The following is a 21775-nucleotide window of genomic DNA, read 5'->3' on the forward strand; positions in this document are numbered from 1 at the left end:
TTCGAATTAAAAAGTTTCAGCAAACTCAATTTTGTACGGTTTATATATGATTTACATTTAAATTCAAAATCGTTTGTTTAATCATCTAAAGTTGCTCATTTTACGTGATTTAGGGACGAGGTGACCAATTTCAAATTAATTTGTTCAAAATCAACATAACTGACATAGCCAATTGTGACATTTTTTTAATTTGAAGAATGCAACTATATTAACTGTAAAGTCTAAAGGTCTGCTTTCTATGGAATAAAAATCCCTGGATAATTGCGAATGAGGAAATTTAAGAAAAAAAGACATAGAAATCTTCAAATCTCGTATAAAATTTGTTGGAATGGAATTTGTATGAATAATGGAGGAAACCAGTATAAAAATAACAAGTTATACAACCGTATTTATTAAAATGGTGTAAATTTGAGTATATAACTAAATTTACGCAATGTTGCAATGAAAATAATAAATAGAATAGACTAGTGACGTTGGTAAAACAAAATGTGCAAAGCTCCGTATATTATCGTAATGCTCTTCTTATTTATTTATACTTTTTGTATGGGTGGGGTGAATAATTATCTTATCCCTATTTTTCTAATTTATTCAAATTCACTGGTTACTCTTCTTTTTCGTTCTGCACACTACGATAACTTATTATAAACTAAACTAACTTCACTAAACAAACTCGTTTATATACCCAAAACAAAGCTCTTAGAAATAGAAAAAAAGAAACAAAACAAATAAATAAGAAGACCTTTCTAGAAATTAGTTGAATAAACAATGTTAAAAAACCGCCTGCTATTATAAAAACATATATAAAAACAAACCTCAAACAAATTCGGCTTCCGTTAAATTACCCCCTTCTGAGATGGAAGTTCCTCCTTGAACTCATATATAGCCAAAACTGGATGTTTAAATCGGCAACTGGACCCATTCCTCTACTTTCCGGTCATATGAAAATACCAGGGCACCGTCTTTAAAGGGCACTGATGACGGAGTATATAGCTGCAAATAAATATGTGAGCCCCGGTATCCTGGAATATCATCTCTAATATGTTCCTGACGACTCTCCAATCCAACTAGTTACTCGCTACCTTGGTCATAGCCAGTTTCTTCACGTTGGCTTCCAACACATGGCATTTCCCACACATCACGGTACGAAGTTCGATTTGCAAATTAATTTCTGATTATCAGGTAGAAGATATACCGCGAATTGTGTTTGATTTTCAGCGTCTTGTAGAGGCTGGGATCTGATCTTAATGTTTCTCTAATTAACCTAACTTCTTCCGGAAGACAGTTGCCAACCCTCATACGTTCTTGATACGCATAGGTATGTGGCAGACTAGCGAATAATTTTGTGGCAGAGTGAACAAATCTTCTTGTTGTTCTGTAATGACTCCATATCTAGCTTTGCCGGTACCTCCGTACGCACTTATGAATTATTCGAAGGCAGGGTCAGGCTATTCTTGCAAATGGTTCACTCCTTCCTGTATATCATGGTCTCCTTCGAACAGCGATAGTCGATTTTGGTGGACTTTCCATTGAGGATCTTGTTTATGCGATAGATGACATCATTAATCCTTTTCTTGATTAACTATGGACCTTCTCATGATTTGTGTAATTTTGGAGAAAATGCCTTTCTCCTCGTCGGGTTGTGTAGCCATACTTTATCCTCTTCTTTAAAACCGCTGTCTGTGGCTTCCTTGTCTTATCGTTTTTATCAATGTCTATGGTGGCTGGAAACTACTTTGGACAGATATCTGCCATTGGTCTTGTTCATTCTCTCGATTGTGGATTGTGATTGTGGATGTAATGCGGTCGTCCTGGACTTCTTCATTCCCAGCTGGTCATAGATTTCCTGGCTCTCTAAGTTTTTTCCTTGATCGCTGTGGACTTCTAAGGGCTCACCGTATCGATTGATAAATTTCTACACCAATACTTCTGCCACTGTTGTGACCTTTTGAATCGCCTAAATTTCCACCCACTTTATAAAATAATCCATTACGACTGGAATGTATTCAGCACCACTTTCTGTCGTCGGAAATAGTCCAGAGATATCTAAAGTAATCCTGTCGAAAGTGCATCCAACATTATACTGTTTCATAGGTGCCTTTCTTTCACGAACTTGCTGAAGGCTTTTCTTCACTACCAGGTGACTTCCCGATGAACTGTCGTGTAACTTCCTCAGTATCTCGGCTACTCTTGTTCTTGGAATGACTATCTGTTATAGGAACTATCATCGTTCTCAAGGATTCTTTTAAAAGGCCCTCTTCTAACACAAGGGACTCCACTGAGCCCAATATGTTTTAAGCGTCGGTGAAAATCTTAACACTTCTTGCCAGGTAGGTCACCGATATTCTTCCTTCTATTGCCAATTCTTTATTGGGTGAAGATCATTCTCCTGATCTTCTCTGATCCTTGTGGGTGACCATTCTTCGTTGACCACTGTAGTTCTTGAAACTACGGTTTCCTTCAATTCGGCTTTGTTACATTGGGGGCAGTTTGCTGGGTACATTCGTCTTGACAGGGAGTCGGCATTTCGGTGGCTGACTACGGCTCGATGTTAGATATCAAAACAAGAATAATGAACTTCCTTTCATAAATATAGTGGTAAAAGTGTTCCACGGACTTCACTAACGCTAGAAGTTCTCTTCTTGTGACACAGTAGTTCCGTTCTGGTTTCGAAAGAACATCACTGAAGTATCCCAGCACTCATTTTTGCTCTCCTCGGATCTGTAAAAGCACTCCTCCAATCGCTACCCCTTTAATAATGGATCTTCCAATATCGGCGCCGTGGTTAAATGTCCCTTCAAGGTCTCGAACGCTGTTTGACATGTCTTCATCCCATTGGAAAGTTCTTGCTTCTTCTGTGAGTCGAGTTAGTGGCTTGGCAATATCTCCAAATTGTGTCATGAATTTTCGGTAAGTCCAAAAAACTCCTAATTTGATGTTTATCGGTTGGTTACGGCCATTGCTGTATGGAAACAATTTCTCTGGATCCACTGCTACTCACTCGTTCATTGCTCACTATATGGCCTATATAGTTAACTCGGTATTAGAATACCTGGCACTTCTTTGGATTTAGCATGAGCTGAGCAGCATGAAGTCGCTTGAATACGTCTTCTAAATTATTTAGATGTTCATCAAATGTGTTTCTCCTAATACTACGATGTCGTCCAAATAAATCAGGCATGTTTTCCAGGACAACCCTCTCAAGACGTTTTCCATAAGTCAACTGTCGTAGACGCAATGCAGAACCCGAATGACATAACGATGAATTGCCATATTCCAGATCTGGTAGTAAAAGAAGTCTTTTTCTTATCTTCTGGGGCCATTTCTACTTGCCAATATCCAGACTTCAGGTCTAAGGTAGAAAACAGCTTGCTTACAACTAAAGTGTCCAGTGTATCATCAATTCAAGGTAGAGGATAGCTGTCTTTCTTGGTAACGTTGTTTAACTGACTGAAAAAAATTCCAAAATGTTTCTGTTTCCAAATGAAATTGGAAAACATGAAGATTTATTACGTCCATTCCCAGAATCTTCCTCAATGTCAACCACGATTAACTTATGTGTAAACTCTTCTGCACTAATTGCTAGTTGGACTTGTGTTTCTCCGTGAACGTTGGCATTCTTACATGTGGCGATCCTGGTTGGTAATAGCTTTTTCTTGGAGCTTATCAGATCGGGTCTTATGATGGTTCCATTTGCTCCAGTATCTACTAGCAGATTTTATCTCTCCTCATTCATTCGGACAAGTCGGGCAAATTCTACCTCGTACTTTTGCAGAATTTCGTCACGTTTCTGTATTCGGTTCTTTAGCTGCGATTGATATGGGTGATTTAGATGTTCGTAATCATATCGCATGTTCAACCTCTTCTTCAGCTGTTCGCTCACCGCTTTTTCTTTATCGGACCAATTATTTACTCCAGAAGTTATCTCAAACTGCTATTGTCTTCGGTCTTGAATACTTCTTGTGTATTGCAGAATTTGATTCGTTCGATCTACTTTCCTTCTAGTAAAATATCTTCTGTTCTCGAATTTTCAATCTTCCTTCCTAACTTCTTGATTTTCGCTTCAATCGTGGTCATTTTATTCTTCAGATTCTTGATATCAGATTGTATCTTCTCATTTATCGTGTTCATTTTATTCTTTATATCGGATTGTATCTTCTCATTCATAGTTGTCATCTTATTCTCGATATCCAATTTAAGAGATGACATTTTATTTTCCATATCAGCGACCATATCTGTTTTCAATGACAAAATATCCGTAGAAATCCTCTCGTCCATATTAGCAGAGATATCGTTCTATAAAGTTGAAATATCGTCTTTCATGGTCGGAATCTTCTAGTCTATTTTAAAAGAAATCGACGAGATCAAGGTGAAAGACTTTCTACTATTTCACTCTTCTTATCAGACTTTCCAACTGGCGATTCTCCAGTTCGGCTTTCAGTTCCATCACTTTCAGGTAACTTAGTCTCTTGACCATATTTATATCACTATTTATTTGCAATACCCTACACCCAACACCAATGTAATGTAATGTTTTTCTTATTTACTTATACTTATACTCTGAGGACATTCTGGACAGAACTGATAAATCGGTAACACCATACGTTGTTTGCCACTGCAGTGCGCATTAAATCACTTTCATACCACTTCGCCGCTATTCCATCACCACGCCAAATGTTCACCATCGCTATGTCACGTACCATTCCAATACCTCACCACTACCACACCATTTCAGTGCGCGCCTTGGTTTAAAAAAATACCTCACTACCGATATTCCAAGTCATAGTTGGTTCGAGCCAAAGGATAACTGTCCTTCTTTTTATAGACTGACATTAGATGAGAGACTCATGAGCGGGTGATGGATTCTGTCACCATATTTTCCTGTATTTCTTTAGCATTTATATGGTTTAGTTTAAGTAGATTAGAGTATCGACTAGGCGTAATCAGGCCACGATTCCGTTGAAGAAATCTGCAATTATCAGCTTATAGTCATAGTTGACATCTGGCGTATTAAGGAAGTACACTTACACAAATTCTTTTATTTGTGTCTACCTTGATGGTAATTGAGTTATAATTAACATTTAGTAAGCAAATTAAGATTTTTTTGGCAGTTTTAACCATCAACTATATTGGTAGGAGAACGCTCCATAATTACCTACAATATTCTCTAGTTCTCTAGACGAATCAATGAATCGTCTATGATATTCTCACAAAATTTCCCTTGGTAATATAAGCAAAAAGGTGGGCTGAACTGACTCATATTCTTCACCGTAAAACACAGATATTTTTTATAGGAGTATTAACTTTGTAATCTTCTTTCCACATTGTATTAATTTGATAATATTTTTATCAAATTCTAGAACATATTGTTATTTCCATGTCTCATACAGAAGTTCTGTTCCCTTAAAAAACGCATCAATTCTTTTCATTCCCATATATTCCATGGTATTCTACATAAACCGCAAATTGTTTGAATTCAAATAGCTGAACCAAGTCATTGTTTTAACCACGGTTTTATATACATATATATTTAAAATCGTTTCTATAATCCTCGCTTTTTAGTCATTTCATGCGATATAGGATACGTAAAAGTTGAACAAATTTGTACACAATTTCTCTACATCATTGACGAAGCTAGTAATTTCGTTCAATTTTGTTATACTATAAATTATGATTTCCATATTATTATTTAAAGAGTAACTCTGTTAACTCTGAAATAAGTCTTAAACAGGAAATATAAAAAAAAATCTGCAACTTTCATATAAAATTGGTTGGTTTGCAGACTGGATGCGTCTCATGGAAACGTATTAAAAAGAAAATTGTTATATTCTATATACAGTTCAACTTTGCAATAACTAGAATGGAGATCAATATAACAAATTATAAGTTCGCGCTCTATGCTCATATCATGTAGATTGAAACAATATTTTGAAAAAAGAGCAGAAAAAATGTAGTTGAGATCATAAAAAACACGAAGAGAATCTTGTTATTGTGAGAGACCGGTCTCAGAGCAATATTTACAATGCTTTTGTATTACAGTATAGTATACAGTATTCTTATTATTGGGTTGGCAGAGTTTCCTATTTAGTAATAAAATACTACATATATCTTTCGTTGATGGATACAGAATACAATGTCATATGCTTTGAAAAAACTGAAGAAAAGTCAGAAAATTGGAATCGATTCTATCACCAAAGTAAATAAATTATCTTGTAAAACGAAGAATATCGTCAATATTAAGCCTATAAAAATATCTGTCCAAAGCAATGATAATATATAGACTCCAATAAAAACTGAAGTACGTAGGGCCGTCCATGATATCCCAGCTTAACATAGAAAAAAAGGTAGTCAATAAAGAAACTGTGATTACTTTTCAATATATCTTTCCTTTATTTTCACACACTTTTCAGAACGTGACTAAAGCTTCCATGTTAAAATAGATGTTCTTTTATTTCATCGCCACTGTTGAGTTTAGTTTGACGGGGTCCAGATATATATATATATATATATATATATATATATATATATATATATATTCAATTTTCAATTCAATTTCTTATTTCTTAGACCTTCTGATATATTAATGCAAATTATTGGGAACGTGGCAACGAAACACCAAAGTGGACTAACCTAAATATATATTTACCGAGTTTTCGAATCCTTATGTTGTCAAATACAATATAAGTATTGAAATATTGATTCTGGTTACTATTGGAATTTTTATTAATGTTTAATTGGTTAGATTAAGAATGACGTTGAATTTTCATAGGTTAGATGAGCTTTTAAATAATGAAGTTGTTTGTAATCAGAAATCAATATTCAAACAAATTAATCCACTTCTGAAATTTTTTCGAGCAGACAACAAGTTATTTATAATAAATTAATTCATAAAAATAAAAACAAAGAGGGAGAGATACCTAAGGATATTTTACTGTTTCTATCGTTAGGACCTAAATTCAGTATCGAATCTATAATTACTAAAGATATTTCAATCAAAACTATGTTAGCCAAAATTGATTACATATCCCCTTCCATACAAAATGAACAAGAAAGCAATGTCGTTATAGCTAAAGCAACTAATATTTCAACTAACCACATTCATGAATCAAAACAATCTGTTTTTAGAGAAGTATTACATAAAACCAAAAATCCAAGTTTAATAGTCGTACCATCTGACAAAGTTAATGTCACAGTCATTATGGATAAACAACAGTATTTAGATTTATCCAAAGAACTTATTTACAATAATACATCATACAAAGAACTTAATAATGATCCAACTCTAAAAACAACTAATAATTGTTACAAATTAATAAAAAAAGGTTTTAACATAAAACAAATTGTCTACTGTTTACCAAAAATTCATAAATCTTCTCTATCTGCTAGGCACATTGTAGCATCAATTAACACTTCCATCGAACCCGTTACAAATTGGTTAACTGAAATTTGGACTAAATCTTATGATTACCACAATGATTATTATATAACAAACTCGTTTAAAATCACAGAAACTTTTAATAATATGATATTTCCACCGAATAATGTATTTTTAGGATTGGATGTAATATCCCTATTTAGTAATGTACACTTAAATATATGTCGTATATCTCTACAATATAAATGGAGCCATATAAGTAAAAATTACAAACTTAATAGAGAAATTCTATTAGAATTAATATAATCCATTTTTAACAAAAAATATTTCCCTTATAATAATAAAAATTACCATCAAATTTTTGGAACACCAATATTCCCTATATTAGATTATGTATTGGACTTTGTAATATGTATCTGTTTTACCCTTCAAATTATTCTTCATTAAAAAGTATGTACGTAATATAATTTTATCCCTTCCATATTATGAAATTGATAATTTATTATTTTACTTCAATAGTTTCGATCCTTATATACAACTTACTATAGAAAAAAGAGAATACTGACAAATCATTACCTTTTCTTTATACTAAATTTATAAGAAACGAAAATAATTAAATTTTAATTGACTGGTATAGGAAACCAATAAGTTCTGGAAGATATATCAATCATCATTCATATCACCCACGTAACAATAAAACTAATTTAATCAAACAGATCTAATTTTTCATGAAAAAAATACTAGAATACTTCACAAACTTCTTTATTTAAACTCATATCCTCCATATATTTTAAAACGAATTTTTTATAATACATCTGACACTGACATAATCATTTCTAACATTTCTATTCCATATATTTATATCAGTTTAAATCAGTTACTCCTAAACTTGCTGGAAACAACATATAATATATATATATATATATATATATATATATATATATATATATATATATATATATATATATATATATATATATATATCTTTGATATCTTTGCGAAGCCACATTATAGTACATTAGCAGTGAAATTTGAAATTTTTTCACGCCACTGCCTTTCTAAGACAGGGTAATATGTCGCGTTCACGGTTGTATTTGATTCCTCAAAGTCAATCAAAAGAATACACTAGTCTCAAAATATTATAGTCATCACTTTTTTTGTGCTTCTCGTGACCTTTGCTTTTTTACACAGACTTTCCGATGCCACTCCATGGAATCTTCTTTGGATATAGATGATAGTAAAAGACCATAAATTCAGTATCCGTTATTGATCGGATGTTTATAAGCGCCGGTTATTTAGAATAATTTCTTTCACGAAATTAATGTTTTCTGGTGTAGTCACCGTCACAGGACCTCTCACACGTGGGTCATCTTCTAATGATTCTTGTCTTCAACAGGTTAAACCAATTTTTCATTGTTGAAATGATGGAAACAAGTTAACGTAAACAGCCTCCATATTGTTTTTGATTGGTGTTACTCCTCCTTAATTGGAAAATTTCATAACATTGCCAGACTCAATTTAAGACATTTTTCTTGACTGAGGGCTCGTTTGAACTGTACTAAAATAAAGTAGATCGAGCCAACAAGTTGAAACTTTGTGTAAAGCTTGTAACTGATACGTATATAAAGATTTTTACGAAAGGACTCTATTTATTATATGAGGCCAAGAGCTCGTGAACTGCACTACGTATTTAATATTCAAAGGCACTTTGATTCCAAGAATAATCAAGATGTCAACTGCATGTATTGTAGCGACTGTATCAGACACAGCTCCACTTAGCACCGTACCTAAATATCAAGTGACAATCTAGTTACATATCAGATGATGATCACGCTGGAACCCGTTGGTAACTGAAAACATAACTGGCTACATATAATTTTGGTCCACAGTAGCTACACGATATCGGTCGATTCGTCGCCGGTACGTGCCTCCAAGCTCCCAAGGAAAAATCGCAATATATAGAACTCTATTTAGATCAGAAATTCTTCTCATGAATAATTTAACATATGTTTACTGGATATTGGTGGCTCAATAGCTCTAATTTTAGAAGATGATGCAGCAACAGTGTTGTTCTCGTTCAGGTTTTCGAGTGAGCATATTTCATATATTCCATGTAATTTTTTACAACACAACTCACACTATATAAAATAGTTGTAGAAATAAAAAGTATGAAAATGATGATTTTCTCTTTCTCTCTCTTGATAAAAAACAAAGCGACATATATTTCAGAAATTATCTCAAATTACAGGATAACGTGCACTAAACATAAATAAATTGTGATTTATTTTGATTCGACTTGGATATTATACTTTATCTCCTAATAACGCTTCGCATTTGAAGAGCATCAAAAGAGTGATGTCATTTGAATATGAAATATTTGAGGGAACCAAACTTCATCTTAGAGAAACCGAACGGCATATTTACATCAAATTATAAGTGCTGGAAAATACTAGCAAGTCAGAAGCCCTACGCTATTTATTTAAAAACTTTACGCATAAATTTCATCGTTTCTTAGATTGTACGCAGCAGCTTTTTTTTCTTTAGATCCATTTTCTCTCTGGTTGTATGTCCATCGTAATTTATAGGCGTTAGTGCCTATTAAACGAAACTTTTATACTTTACATAAATGTGTTAATCTTGTTCGATTTTTAACATAGCTTATTTATAGAATAAAATTCTTAGCTTCTATTGAAGATTTTTAACTATAGAGTAAGAGACTGATTCTGTAAATCTTTTATAAATTTCAGGAAAGCCTATCATCTGTCTGTAATTGTAATTAATTTTTCTTCTATCAAAAATCTCAGTTAATATTATTTTGTTTTCACTTTGTAAGGGTATTTCTCATCAGGATAACGGGCAGTGAAAAATTATCTCTATGTGGGCAATTTTTTAAGCAGCAAGTTTATAAAACCTCGAGTTATTTGTTCCAACAAGATCTGCTTTATTTTAAAAGAATACGCCCCCGTATCAAATTATACGTAGTTCTGTAAAATCAATGTTTATGAGAAATAGCAAATATCACTAGAGAAACATTTTACTTTTCCGACATAAACCAGCGAGGACAGGAAATAAACTAAAATAAAATATCTAATGAGTTAAGAAATGGATGAAACGGTGTCTCTCTTGGCAGACATTCAGATATATTGCTGTTTCAAGGAACAATTGGAAATCTTAGATGAATTTTTTAGCGTCATCATGACCATGTTTAAAGTACGCTTTGAAAACAATGAGAATATAATATGATCTGCACCCTTGTTTTCAGAAAAAAGTTTTCTTCTTTCATTGTTCAAAAAAAAACTATTTACTAACGCCGATTGATACATATATTGTTACTGAGAGTTCGACGATTTGTGTTTTTATTTGGAAATGCTAAAATTATAACTAGCTATTTTGATAGGAGTAGAATTGTGTCCCATCGGATGTTGTCTTATCCTATCGCCAAATAGCCCGCAATAAGCTTCAGACACTAGCTCTGCGAGACCGTTTTGTTATTACGCCTCAAGTTACTGAACCATTGCTCAAGGAGGTGGTAGATACCTATATATTATCTCATCGCAATCGATCATTTATCACTACTCACAATTAGTCCTAGCTTTGACAAATAACTGTCATCGGCGTTTGGGCTGGTGTAAAGAATTAAAGAGGTAAGAGGCAAAATAGTGTAATATATGTTTAGTATCATATAAGGGTAAGATGCCGTCATCACATGTGTTTATTCGAGGTAGTTTAACGGCTGGATTTTATTTTGATCAAATCATGTACTGCTTTTTTTAAATGAGCGTCCCCAAGTTCCATTTTCAGTAATCTAATGCTCAAATTCCTCCTCCTCTAACTAACTATTCAATGTTTTCTTGTCGCCCCCCTGTTAACAAGAATCAAATACAATCGAGCATATGTGGTATAAGATGGGGAGGAATTCGTTCTATTTGCCCTGATCCACAGATTATGACATATTAAAAAAATTTCTTGCAAATGTTATTATTCAATTCCTGATGTAAGACTTGCACCTTATGGAAACCTAAAGGTGGCTAAATTATTTTATCTGGGTGCAATAGTTCTGATGTCATTGAGAATATTTTTTCAGTAGGTGTTCATGAATGTTCGATTTAACCACATCAAAAAATCAGATTCAGTTAGGATATTAATAATCAATCTGTTGAACTAGCTCTCTTATTTCTGTTATAATCAATTCTAGAATATTGAGAATGTTATCATACCATATAATGTGTATTTCACTCATACTGACGAATTTTTCCCTTTTAGTTTTAGAGAATCGATGTATCGATGTAAGCATCTTTAACACCGATTGAAAGAATATGCTACTCTCATTCATCAACAAGAATTTACACAACTTCAAATAAATTGGGGATATTTATACAAGAAATAAAATATAATGTATGTGATAAAATGATTTTGATTCTTCCAGTAACAAGATCTTTGTCTATAAATTTTGTTAGATCCGTTTGGTTTTGTCACGATCCTGACAATAAGATTATTTGATCTTCCACGGTCTCTACAGAGACTCGAGGAGTCACCCTTGAAAATTAAAAGCTCATATCTAACAGAAAGTACTTACTGAAGTTATTTTCTTGGTATTCGAGAACATATTGATGATAACCTATGACTTTGTTGTTTTTGATAATAAGGATAGACTTTCCACTTTTCCCTTGGAAAAGAGATATTCGATTTTTAGAAATAATGATATATCTTATACAGGGTGTCTCTAAATTCACATCTGTCCTTTATAGACAGATATATTCGGACTAAAACAAATTGAATGATGAAAACAAGAATTTTGGTATTGTGACATCCCTAATATAAAATGAAGATCCAAAATTCAAAGTTAAATAGATCCGATTTCACTGAAACAATTTACGGACACATTTAGGTGAGGTTTGTAAAATATTAATTAGTTATGTTATCATTACCATAGATACGATTTTATAGGGTCATTATTTTATAAATATAATAGAATGAAAGTATTGATGCGTTCAAACATAATAGCAATAGCTACCGCTAGGGAGTAAACACGATTTTATAGTTTTAAATAGATTCAATTATCCAATATTCTACCCATAAAACTTTAATGTCCTTATTCAAGTGTTGTTCTAATTGATTGATTCCATCCCAGAAGTGAAGATCTGAAAAACATTCCTACGGTCCTATCTATTCCTTTTGTGAAAATTGATTTCCATGTATGAATTTTTCGAGATGTTAGATCAGCTAGATGTTGGAGCAAGTAAGCCCAATCTGACGAATAGGGCGTATGTTGTAGCAGTTCATACATTGATATTTTTTTATGAATTATCACATCCAATTGATCCAAAATATATTGCGTTTATTGTTTACGAATGAGAAGGTAATAGACAAAAAAAACTTTTTCATGCCAATAAAAATAATTCCTTTTTTACCTCCTTCCTAGATTTGTGCACTCGCTTTGGTGCCTAAATACCAAGTTCGCACCACTCTTCGCCCTCTACATTCTATTTAAAATAAAGGTGGGAGGCCCATGTCTCATTTACAGTCTTTTAATAACCCAGCTTGAAATGCCCATGTCTCAAATTCATGGTTAAGAGCTCCAGTACACTTTCAACAATCATTCGACGAAAGGTACACCCGTTAAAAGAGACGTAGTACCACTAAAAAAACCAAAAAACTATAACGAAGAACTGAATGGTGCCAACTTATTGAACATCTGGTTAGTTTCCAAATCGACGGCACTGAAAGATGCCTTTGTGAAAGATTAAACCCCCATCAAACAACAAAAGATACCATCCTACGCGCTATGTCATCCAATAAGCGCCAATTATTTATGTTGTTGAAGTAGAGACAAACTAATGTTTGAAAAGATACAATTCATAGATTATGTGGGGGAATATTAAGGAAGGCCATCTCTAATTAAGAAATCACATTCACTGATAAGTGTACATTCACTCATCTTCCATCCTGCTTTAATGGAGATATGAAAGCCCTTATTTACGAGTTATAGTCAAAAGAATGCTACAAGTCGCAGCACTTGAAAGGTATTTTATTTCTTCAGAATAGAGTGAGATGTTACTACTTATGTTACAACTTATGCGCAGCTATTCAGTAACTAGAGCAAAGAATCTGCTCGTATCTCACATACACACTATGCGCTCGCTAAGTTCTATGTAAGTTATCTTATAAGCCACACGATTGATTTGCGGTCTCACATTTCTTCCCAGTTGTCATCCTAACGACTAATACTTCATCGATCCCACTGTTACGGGAGACGAAGCTTGCGTTTATCGTATTCAAAAAACCTACTTTTTGAATACCTAGATCACCAAAGACTTAGAAATTTTAAGTTACACCATCTACCGGTGAAGTTATGACACTTAAAATATTCGATTCATGTGTTGTTATTCTATATGGAATGGAGTCAAACCATCAACACAGTTCATCATTGTATCAATTGTTCAATATGAAGCGAAGCCATTTGACGCAAAGGGCTGAGTATGTTGAGTGAAGCTGTCATCCTCCTCTATGACGATGCTATATTGTGGCTCCATAGTTAAAAATCACGAATGTGCGAATTAGTTGATTTTCGCATATGTAGATATGATTGCATTTTGAGTGAAGTACCCAATGCCCAAATCCACATATTTAAGGAGCTATCAATTTACAATTTAGGTAATCAACATCAAAAATGCTGCTTATGAAATAAGTCGCTTCCTGTATTTATAATTACATTTTATCCTAAAGAAACGTAACTGCTGTTTGCATGAAGTTAGATGGCTGTGAAAGACAACAAAATAATTCCATTTTTGCTGTCATGTGTTCATACCTTTTGATGATACACTCAATTTTACAAACAGTAGATCACAAATTTTTTAAAACAGTCTATACAGAAATACAATGCAATTCCATACACTCTAATAAAGAAAAGAGATCAAAACATACTCCAATGTACATACCTAAAGAGAGGGCACCACCAATACAAAGCGACATCCAACCCCATTTGTAGTGAAAACTTTTACGACTTTTATGTCATTTTCAGAAATATTTCATTTCAAATTTCATGGATGTGTTTGTTAACTGTATTATGATAAGATACACTCATCAAAAGTCGACTTTAATAATTAAGTTGAAAATAATATTGAAGAAGCAGGGGACGATATAGTGGAGAATTATTGTCGCTAAAGAGCCCTTATTCGCTGTGAGGGAAGGCATGGTAGGGGAAATTAAATCGACTGAAGCGTTCGCAGTGGTCACTTTGAGCATTACGGGAGGCTACTATAACCGAAATTATAAACAAATCCACGTTAAAATTTTTTGTTTGTTTTAATTATAATAAATTAAATAAAAATGGGTCACCAGAGTTGTTGTGTAGTGAATTGTAAAAATACTAGCAGAAAGAGTAAGTGCAAATTTTATAAATTTCCAACCGCTACATGAAAAATAAATCAACGGAATCGATGGATAGCTGCAATTAAAAGGTTTAAGTAAGTAGTATCATAACCTTATTGTTAACAAAAATAATAATTCGAAGTATTGTAGATCTTTGTAAAATTGTTAAGTTTAGTAGAAGTCAATCATTTTTCTAGAATTCTGTTATAAAAAAGTAAAACTAAAATTTATAAATGAATAAATTTTAATATTATAAAAATGTAATGATTAAAAGAAAAATTAATTACAGTGAAAATTTTTTTATTTTGCCAAAAGTTAAATTAATACTGTAATAAAATTAATAAAAAATATAATTTTTAACGTTGATAGATCACCGTGGATTCCCAAGGCATATGATTATATTTGTAGTGATCATTTTATTGGAGGTAAAAAATCAGATGAGGAGTTGAGTCCTAGCTACATTCCAACAATATTTCCTCCAATTTACAGGTCTCGCAAAATAAATGAATCTTCTGCCGTGAACAGGTAAAAATGATATAGTAAAACTAGATCAATATTTATAACATAATAATAATTTCAGATACAAATACAAGCGTTTATTGAATCGGCGGATGAAAATAACATCACCTTCAAAATCAAGTTTCGAGCTCACTGTATTAGAAGAAATGATAAATGAATATGATAATCCTCTGATTGTGTCTTTAAAAGTTGACCAAGAGTGTCAAGTTGATTTTTATTCAAATTCTGATCTCAATCCTCAAACGTTTATTTGCACTCGGTATGTTACACATGATTTCTGTCATGTTGAAACTCAGACAGAAATAGTTAATGATACTAGGCCGATAAAAATACATATTAGTAATAAAAAATTTGTTAATAAAGAATGTGGTACTGATCAAAAAACTTTTGCTGATTAGGAAAGTCAAAGGGATAATAAACTCTTCAATGGATTCGCATCGATCACAAAGGATCCCTAATTCCCTAATTTTGATTTTTTATTGAATAGAATATGTACACCAACGTCACGAAAGTACATTGTATCGAAAAAGACCGACTATTAATATTTTTAATGAAAATTAAAACTGGATTAACATTTTCGGCACTCGGTGTATTATTTAGTGTTCACAGAACAACAATTTCAACAATTTTTTTTGAGATCTTACAACATCTTGCTAGTGCGATAAGAAATTTAGTATTTTGGCCAGATATTGACGCAGTGCAAGAAACTATGCCTGATTGTTTTCTACCTGATTATAATAATACCAGGGTCATAATTGAATGCACTGAATTTCGAATAGATATTCCTACAAGTGTTGGCTGACAAAGGTTTTCCAGAAATTAGAACAGTGATTGACGCAAGTGGGAAGAAAGTGCAAATGGTTATGCCACCTTTTCTAGAGAAGAAAAGTGAATTTTCAACAGACATACAGTGTTGCAAGGGTTAGGATTCACGTTAAAAGAATTATGCGGTTAAGGACTTATCATATATTGCATAAAATTCCACAACATATGTTGCACTGCATTGACGATATTTTGCATATTTGTTGTGTTTTGGTAAATTTACAGCCTCCAATTATTTCTGATAAAAAAGATCCTGAAAATGAGGGATGAAAACTATTTTATTACTCATGAAAATTGTCCATTAAGTACTTGTGATAATACAAACGAAAATTTGTAAGAAATTTTAAATTTATTGTACGCTTTTAATAAAATTAATAATTAAACTTATTGTAATAAACAGTTATATTCTTTTAAACTTGTTGATAACTAACAAATTAGTAACGAATAATAAAATTCTTTTAAATAGACATTATTGTAACACAAAATAACACTTTTTAGTTTTTAGTCACTTAATAAATATTGTTTTTTCAGTAACTAATTATAAAAATACTGTATTGACTTTTACACCATTATACATCATAGAAAATAAATTATTATATTAAAATATTTGCAAGATCATTTCCAGTATAGCTTCGTTTTTCAGATGTACTTTCATCTTCTTTGTTACTAGTATCTAAATTATCAGAGACTTTATTAAAAACCTGTCAAAGTTTCGTCGATGTTCCTCAGTTTCTCTCACATGTCCAGCAAGAACAACATTTTTACCCTTGGTCATAGTTTCTGGTTGAAATTTTATTTGATAGCTGAAATCCTGTTTTTATAATAATATCCATTTCTTTGGTTTAACTAAAAATAATGAAAAAATCAATTAATTAAGCAAATATTTCCTTATCCCATTGAAAAAACAGTTTAAAGCAACTTAACCTCATATATGTTTGCTGCATTCTGTTATATATTTTATCATTATACATACTTGTGTTTTTGGCTTCTCAAGATAATTATAAAATTGTAGTAAGTATTAAATTGTCACATTTATTTATTATTACTATTTATCATACTTTTTTTCCAAAATTTTTCTGTTTACTATTGAAAAACGTAATAAAACATGCTCTGACAGCCTCCCGTAGTTCATATTCACTGTGGCGCTGCAGTCACACTCGGAGCGAATAATAAGGAATTGACTATTACAGAACTAAAATAAAAAATTTAAAAGAAATTTGTGAAGACTTAACAATACCAAATGAGTACCTGATATTTTATTACAGCCTAAAGCTCAGCCAAACCCTTTTTTCCAAGACTTTGCTCCACAATTACATTTCTCTTCTTTAGCTGTTTAATTTTATGTAAAAAATACCTACATTGTAATAACGTTAATGAGTTAATAATGTTTCCGTAAAAATTCATTCTTGCTTATTAAGTTAATAAAGAATTGGTGACAAATAATTTATACATTTCTTTTCTCAACGAATTCGTATTTTTGAAAAAATTGTCAATGAGAACGTAGCGATTATATCAAATATGTCTGAAAGAATTTACAATTCAAATTTACACAACGTTATCTTAAAAAGCATTGAAAACTAGAATATATTAACCTAACAAAAATATGAAAAAGATTACTTACGATTTTTATATAATAATGTAACTTTCAAATGGGGCGACGATATGGCACTAAAAGCCTTTTGCATATTTTGAGTTTAAAGGAACCCTCATCCAAATCAATGATGTGAAAATATCCTCAGAGAAATGTCTCAATGGATGATTCAAGTTCGGATCGCATTTCCACGAAAAGTCGATAATCTTGTTCGATCTGACCGTCAGCTAAGTATACATGCGATTAATTAATCTATAGGAATTGATAAAGATTGTTAGCGGCAAATTTAACATGAAAACGAAAACGATGTGAGTCTACAAACAAATGAGAAAAAATTAGTAAATTGGAGACTATATATTTATTTTCGGACCCTACAGAAACTAGTAAATGCATTTTGTTCTAATTACAAAAAAAGCCCCTCTACACTTGTGAGTGTAGATAAGTAGGATTGCTCGTCTACCACTCTGTAACAATTATCAAGGGCACTCTCACTATTACTGAATCAAATGCAAAAAAATAGCGAAGGAAGAAAAACTAATGACCATTTTGAATTTAATAATAAAATATTTTCTTGCTGCTACCATTTTTTTTATCATATTAATAAAGTATTTTCCATTTAAATTTCCTCAATCGAAATATCAGAGCTACACATGTTATTGAAAATTTCAGATATGTAGAAAAACATAACTTGGTGGAAATTAATACAAACTGGAACGTCACCACGTCTTTTTCAGATAGAGCGAGTCCATAAGTTCCTGATATTTTAGCTCTATAGAATTTGTCGAACGTTTCTCCAATATTACTTTCGGAAAATCATTTTTATTAAGGTCATCCAATAAGAGTGTTTTAGCAAGATTATTCAATCGTTGAGGTTAAATTTCTTCCTACCGATACAATTTTTCAGGTTTCGAAACAACAAATATTAACTCGGGGATAAAATTAATTCAGTCGTTTTTTTCTTAAATGAAAACTGTAAGTTCTCCTAATATTCGTCATTGATTGTTTTACCTTTTTCAAGACAATTAGTATGAATTATGTAGTATACATTCCAAACCAAACTTGACATTTTACGGCATTGATTCATCTCGATAAACTCAGTGTTTCAAATGGGAATTATATTTTTCGGTTTACGAAAGGAATGAATACAATTAATACCACAAGCAAACTAACTATATTCAACTCAAAATTGTTTCCAATAATCATATTTTATAGTAAAATAAATACTGATAAATGTTGATGAAATCTTATTTTAAAGAATGCTCTGGAATTTTCTTCATGTAACTTGGGTTTGTGATGGATCCAAATTCCGTCCATAATTACGAAAAGACGCGAATGATATTATGTCACTTCGAAAAATACTTTTCAAAAACGAACAATTACAATGAAGACGTTTATCACTAAATTACAAACAAACATAGTTTTTATATAACGTAATTTTTTTTATACATTTTATTAAAATACGAGTTAATCATTTATTTTATTGTGACTCAGCCTTTATCGTTTCTTAACTCTTACGGCCGAAAAGAAAACTATGGGGTTTCTCCAGAGTTTGAAATAATAGAAAACTTATTGAAATCTCTTGTATCTTGTTTTTTCTCATCTTCTTCATTAATCTTTTTTGTTTATTTCTATGTACTAAAAAGATTACTAAAATCATGGTTAAAAATACTATAATATATAATGAAATTGTGTAGAAACTGATTTTTGTAAAATGAACTGGTACCAAGTTTAATTTTGAAAGTTTTGATTTGTCTTCCTGAAGCACTCTTTGACTGTTACTTAATTGTTTTTTTAATTGTTAATTAATTATTTTTGATTCTTTTTGAACAAATTGTAATTTGGAAACTTGTACATATTTATAGTTTGGTGAAACACTCGAAAGAGTTTTTAATGTTATATTGTTTATTGAAACTATGCATGGATTGTTCACTTATATAAGTAACAACAAAGTACAAAGTATGAACAAGATATTGTTAATTACTTTATCACACTTTTGTATTGCCACTGTATTCACTGGAGATATTACGATCCATTGATATTTTTTCATTCTTTCTTCTGAATTTTCACGTTACTGATTTTCACTGGAATTTGTTGACATACATTTCTTTATTGGGAGTATTATAGGAGTTGTACTGCACAAGGGGTATGTAGTAATTTTTGGATATCTTCACATATGAAATCTTCTCGAGAAGTTCCTTTGCAGCTTTCTTGTGAAATTGCGTGATGATGATCGTTCAAAAGGCTAAACTTAGCTTGTGGTATAATTGTTTTGAGGGATTCTTTTGATGGGGTAGGTTAGGTAAGGAATAGAGATGATAGTAATTAAGTTCTGAGTTCTCGACTATTGCTATTTCTAAAACGAAAATAATATAGTTACAGTTACTGTAACTTTTTATTTCAATAATTTATTCGAATAATTGGTATTTGTTATTTGATTATGAATAAGAGATTTCAACTTGTTTTGATTATTTGATTGTTAGGTAAAGATGTAATAGATTCATCGTAGCGTTTTGCATCATTGTTGTCTAAATTTCCGATTATAAATTTTATTGCAGATCCTAATCCGTCGAATAAGGGTCTTTTTGATCGATTATCCCAAAATAGATATAATTGTTTCAATTGAAGGGATATTTTATGTTCAATTGATAATGTTAGGTGATAAAAGTTTTGAAAATGAAAAGTGAAATTATAAAATTCAGGAGATTGATAATGATTTATATAGATTGTTATATTGCTCTTTTGAAGTGAGAAATTCTTTATTTATGTTTGTTATATCGAAAATATATATGAAGTCCAGTAATTCTTTTCAATTTGTACTGTTACTATATGAAAACGAAAGAGGCCAGGGTTGTGATTTAGGTTATGGTAAAAGGTTGTGTCTGGTTTCGTTCTAGAGATCCAGAAGAGGCTACAGATGCCTCTTCAGGCGGATTCTTTCATTCTTCAATGTGTATTACTTGTTTATCATTTTTTTCTTTATTTCGTTTCAATGTTTTTCTAGATATTTGTACTCTATTTCTATCTGAAGTTTTTGTTATAGTATAAGGTCCTAAAAATCTTTTATCCTTTCTATTTCTACTCTTTGGGTTGTGTTTGAATATATTTGACCTAATTGAAAATCTATATTCAAGTCACTTTGTATATTCGTTTTTTCTACTACCTTTTGTTTCTTTTTATTTATGTTTTCCCGATCGTCTTAGTAAATATATTCTAGTTTTTCTTTGTGTTAATGAATATAATCTGAATAAAATGAATGAGACATGAAAATTTTATTAGGGTTTTCTAGAGTTAGTATGTCCAAAAGTAAGTTTGAAAGGTGTGAAATTTGTAGCACTTTGTATCGAATTGTTATAGGCAATTATAGCATCATCCATTAAATCATTTTCATTTGGGTGAATTTCTCTTAAAAGTCTTAAGTGTTCTATTAAAGTGGAGTGTCATCTTTCGGCTATTGAGCTTGATTCATGGTGACCTGGGGTCGTAAAATGAACTTTTATTTTATGAAGAGCTAGGAGTTCTTCATGTGTTTCATTATTAAACTCGGTGCCTTTATCTACTATTATCAATTGAGGAATGCCAAAAGAAACGAAGTATTTTATTAGTGCTTATAACTACTGCGGATTTTCCTGGAATTAATATTGCTTGTGCAAATTTCATAAAAGCATCAATTAAAGTTAAATACTTTTTTTCATCAAAAATAAAAACATCCATATGAATAATTTGGGAGGGTTTTTGCTGTTTCTGTCAACATAAGAGGAACATAAGGATTATGTCTAGAATATTCATTTTTCTGACAAAAAATATTATTAATATAGTTTGTGACTGTGTTTTTCATATTTTTCCAATAATAAAGTTCACGTAATTGTTCTAAAGTTTCATTAATTCGTCTGTGGTTATATTTACCTTCATTATAATTTTTTAACAAAAGTATTTGTTCTTCTGTGTCTTTAGTAGTATTGAGTAATTTTGTACATTTAATTAATCATCACAGAAATGTTTTAATTAGACATTGTTGAAATCACGATATAAATTTTTATTATGAAAATATATGTAAAAAGTATTATTCAAATCGGTATAGTCGGCTATAAAACAGAAAATAA

General features: G+C 31.6%; 1 protein-coding gene across 3 annotated transcripts in view; it reads left to right on the plus strand.

The window, feature by feature from the left end:
* LOC130450717 (metabotropic glutamate receptor) overlaps positions 1–21775 on the plus strand; it is a 566010-nt gene that overhangs the window by 480524 nt on the left and 63711 nt on the right. The window contains exon 11 of one of the 3 annotated variants that reach the window (XM_056789301.1): positions 11636–11735. The exons of the other annotated variants lie outside the window; for them this stretch is intronic. Coding sequence (XP_056645279.1) covers positions 11636–11682 — 47 coding nt within the window. The 3' untranslated portion in view covers positions 11683–11735. Of the gene's footprint in view, positions 1–11635; positions 11736–21775 lie in introns of those variants that run through there. 3 annotated transcript variants of the gene reach the window in all.

This window comes from Diorhabda sublineata, chromosome X (assembly GCF_026230105.1).
Source record: "Diorhabda sublineata isolate icDioSubl1.1 chromosome X, icDioSubl1.1, whole genome shotgun sequence".
Lineage (NCBI taxonomy): Eukaryota > Metazoa > Arthropoda > Insecta > Coleoptera > Chrysomelidae > Diorhabda > Diorhabda sublineata.